Source organism: Cannabis sativa, chromosome 5 (genome assembly GCF_029168945.1).
Source record: "Cannabis sativa cultivar Pink pepper isolate KNU-18-1 chromosome 5, ASM2916894v1, whole genome shotgun sequence".
NCBI lineage: Eukaryota > Viridiplantae > Streptophyta > Magnoliopsida > Rosales > Cannabaceae > Cannabis > Cannabis sativa.
Genome location: NC_083605.1, coordinates 37301140 through 37305670, shown reverse-complemented (window position 1 = coordinate 37305670; position 4531 = coordinate 37301140). Strand labels below are relative to the sequence as shown.

Below are 4531 nucleotides of genomic sequence, written 5' to 3'. Positions count from 1 at the left end.
AAGTCCCAGAGAAACCTCCTTAAGGAAAATTTACTTAGAAAAAGGTTCGGTCTGCTTCCCCTTGTGTTAATGATGAACCTGATGTTGCATCTGCCTCTACTTCTGCTCCTACAGAAATGGTTGAATTCAACTTACATTTGGGAAGAATAGAGACAAGTTGTAACACCCTAACTATCTTAGGCGTATTACGTGATTTTTTAAACTTACTGTGCAGCTCATTGCTAATCAACGAGGTTTATGGAAAAACGTGATTAATTAAAATTTTGCTTTTTTCATTGAACTTATAAACCATTTTACAAAAAGTCTCGGGATCCCGATTTATAAAAATATTTACAAACGTTTTTACTGTTCAACTTTTACATCAAAATAATGTCGTCTAACGACAATTACAAAATCTCAGCCGTGCTGTCCCGAGGATCGTACGCTCCAGGCCTAACCGCCCCGACATGTACAATCTCATAAGCTCGCTCACGGTCCATCAGCAACTGCCTTGCCTTTACCTACACATGCACATAAACTGTGAGTCGACAGACTCAGTAAGAAAAGCATAATAATATCATACATAAAATCGATCGCCGTGTCCAACACGATACCGAGTCCCGCCATCGCCATGTCCAACATGGTACCGAGCACTACCGCCATGTCCAACATGGTACCGAGTTTTGAACGTTCGTGGGACGGTACTATTGACACGTAACAACCCGATCGGCCGAACCGGCCATACTCCGCCGCCGGTCATACTCCAAATTGCGTACCGACGTGTTACTATATCCTCCCGATCGGCCGAACCGGCCATACTCCGCCGCTGGTCATACTCCACTGTACCGACGGGATACGTCAATAGCACGGAACCACCAACCAAGTGTCACTGACGGCCAAACCGGTCATACTCCGCCGTCGGTCATACTCCACCGTACCGACGTGACAGGTTGGATGGTTCGAAGCCTAAATACATATCTAATGTAATCTAACAAGCTTCCTACATGCACGCTAAACATGTAATCTACATATGCATACCGTTATACTAATCTTACCCGGATTCCGATTTCGTGTGCTTGGCCAACCTAACCGGAACCGAAGCCGAACTACGATTGACATCGGCTCCTAAACCATAAAAACCACAACGCTATAAGTTGACACGCTAAATCACTTCCCGGACTAAAACTCGAAACTAAAAGTTTCCCTATCGATAAAAAGCATGGCAATACCCCTAAAAACCCAAAAACGAGGAAAACTAGGGTTCGAAAATCCCCCATCCGAAGTCCGGTTGCCCAACCGAATTCCGGCTCGGGAAAATTCGAACCCTCATCCGAATTCCGGATGCTCAACCGAATTCCGGTTCCTCGCAAAGAACCAAAAATTCCCATATCTTGACCAATTCGAACCCAATTGATCCCAAACTTTCCAGACCTGCTAAATAGACCCTAATAAACATTTCCAAGGCATCAAACCTACCCAGAAACCACATACACAAATTTTGCCATTAAAGACCAAGCTTTGAGTTCAAGAACTCAAACTTGGTTAAATCCACTATCATGCACCCTAGCCTAGTTAATTCTACTTAGCTAAGCATATAATCACCTCTGAAAACATACAGAAACACCCAAAGAACTTCACAAAGAACAAAACATGGCATTTTCTCTCAAAATCACATATTTTCACATATAAACTTATAGCATGCTCACCCTAGTAATCAAGCATCAAAACAACCCTAAACTAACATGCTTAATCACAAAATAATCACTAGATTACAAAGAAGAATAACAACATAAAAATCCAACATGCAAATCACATTTTCACACATTTTCTTCAAGAATTTAAAGAGGGAAAGAGGCATGAACCAACCTAGCTTGAGATGAACCCTAAGAGATGATGAACAACTAGCCAAAATCCAAGGAGAAAAATCCCCTCCTTGCTGCTCAAGGTTTGGCCGAAAGAGAGAGAGAGTTGTGTGTGTGTGAGTTTTTGAAATTTCCTTTAAATTGACTAAGTGTTTGAAATGAGGGAAAAAGGGATTTATTAACATATTATTCATTTAATTTCAGCCAAGGAAAGAATAAAATCAACATATAATTTCCATTTCAAAAAGTCATATAAGACAAAATACTAATGGGGCAAAAAGACCATTTTGCCCCTCCACCATAAAATCATGCAAAACATACTAAAGGGGTATTTTTGGGACATTCTAAATTCCCGGCCATTCCCGACATTCCCAATGTCTAAAACCCGTCCCCAAAATACTAACATACTAAGTTGTGATTTCTACTGAGCCAAACGCCGCGTTCCAAAATACCGGACACCGAAATGCGAAATATAAAAACTGCTGATGACATAATTATGCATATCTGAATTCCATAATAAATTATTTAAATGGCTATAAATAATTTCCTGATTAACATAATTAACTGCTAATTTCCAAATTAACTAAGCGGGCTTTACAACTATCCCCCCCTTAAAAGGATTTCGTCCCCGAAATCTTACCTGAATAACTCTGGATATTGAGCTCGCATATCTGACTCAAGCTCCCAGGTGGCTTCTTCCACCTTACTGTTTCTCCAGAGAACCTTGACCAACGCTATGGTCTTATTCCGAAGGACTTTATCCTTTCTATCCAGGATCTGCACTGGCTGTTCCTCGTAAGACATATCTGACTGAAGCTGAAGGCCCTCATAACTGAGTATATGAGAGGGGTCTGAAACGTATTTTCTCAACATTGAGACATGAAATACGTTGTGCACTGCTGATAAAGCTGGAGGCAATGCTAACCGATATGCCACTTGACCTATCTTCTCGAGAATCTCGAAAGGTCCTGTAAATCTAGGGCATAACTTGCCTCTTTTCCCGAAACGTTTAATCCCCTTCATCGGAGATACTCGCAAAAACACATGGTCCCCTACTCTAACTCAACATCTCTACGTTTCGGACCGCGTAACTCTTCCGTCCGCTCCGGGAGGCAAGCATTCTAGCTTTTATCTTTTCTATTGCCTCATTGGTCCGCCGAACCGACTCCGACCTAGGTATTTCCTCTCCCCGTCTCATCCCAAAGGATAGGGGATCCGCACTTCCTACCGTACAACAAGTTCATGTGGTGCCATCCCTATCGTACTCTGGTAACTGTTGTTGTAAGAGAACTCTATCAACGGTAGATATTTATTCCATGAACCCTCAAAGTCCATAACACAGGCTCTCAGCATATCCTCCAATATCTGAATTGTCCTTTCGGACTGACCATCTGTCTGAGGATGAAATGCTGTACTGAATTTTAGCTTCGTACCCATTGCCCGATGCAAACTCTGCCAAAATTTGGAGGTGAATTTCGGATCCCTGTCCGAAACTATAGACTTCGGTACCCCGTGAAGTCTCACTATCTCTCTGACATATAACTCTGCCAACTGATCCACTGTAAACGTTGTTCTAATCGGCAGAAAATGAGCAGATTTCGTAAATCGGTCCACCACTACCCAGATGGAATCATACATACCCGTGGTCCTAGGTAACCCGACCACAAAATCCATCGTAATATCCTCCCATTTCCACTCTGGTAGGGTTAAAGGCTGCAACAACCCTGCTGGTCTCTGATGTTCAGCCTTGATCTGCTGACACGTGAGGCATCTCGAAACGAACTCTACCAAATTCTTCTTCATACCGCTCCACCAGAAGTACGGTTTCAAGTCTTGGTACATCTTGGTGGTGCCGGGATGCAGAGAATATGGAGTAGAATGAGCCTCCTCAAAGATCTCGTTTCTCAAGTCCACACTGTTTGGGACACAAACCCTGGCTTTATACAACAGCATCCCACTATCTGACACTGAAAAGTCTTTGGCTTGACCAGCCAATACCTCATCTCGGATCTTCACTAACTCCGGATCTGTCGTCTGAGCAACTTTTATTCTTTCTAACAGATCAGATTGCAGCGTTAAGTTGTGTAGCTGACCTACCACAAACTCAATGCTTGACCTGACCATATCCTCTGCTAGCTGAGGTGAGATCTGCACCATGCTAGCTACTTGCCCGGGACCCTTTCTACTCAGGGCATCGGCCACTACATTGGCTTTCCCGGGATGGTAAAGAATCTCACAATCATAGTCCTTCACTAGTTCCAACCATCGCCTTTGTCTCATGTTCAAATCTTTCTGAGTAAAGAAATACTTGAGACTTTTATGGTCGGTGTAGATCTCGCACTTCTCACCATACAAGTAATGCCGCCAAATCTTCAGTGCAAATACCACTGCGGCCAATTCTAAATCATGAGTCGGGTATCGCTGTTCATAATCCTTTAACTGACGGGAGGCGTAAGCGATAACCCGATCGGCTTGCATCAATACGCACCCCAAACCCTGTTTGGATGCGTCACAATAGACCACGAACTTCTCCTTGTCCGAAGGCAAAGCTAGCACCGGAGCAGTAATCAATCTCTGTTTCAGCTCCTGAAAACTAGCTTCGCATTTATCTGTCCAGATAAATCGCTGATTCTTCTTTGTAAGCTCGGTTAGGGGCACAGAAATTTTGGAGAACCCCTCCACGAACCTAC

At 43.2% G+C, this 4531-nt stretch overlaps 1 protein-coding gene across 1 annotated transcript; it reads right to left on the bottom strand.

Annotated features, from left to right (window-relative positions):
- Window positions 1-251: 251 nt before the first annotated feature.
- Window positions 252-2864, bottom strand: LOC133038582 (uncharacterized). The gene is made up of 2 exons (XM_061116732.1): window positions 2482-2864; window positions 252-500 (listed from the first exon to the last, which is right to left on the bottom strand). The coding sequence occupies exons 1-2, from the start codon at window positions 2862-2864 to the stop codon at window positions 497-499; spliced, it is 387 nt and encodes a 128-aa protein (XP_060972715.1). The 3' UTR covers window positions 252-496.
- Between the last annotated feature and the right edge of the window lie 1667 nt (window positions 2865-4531).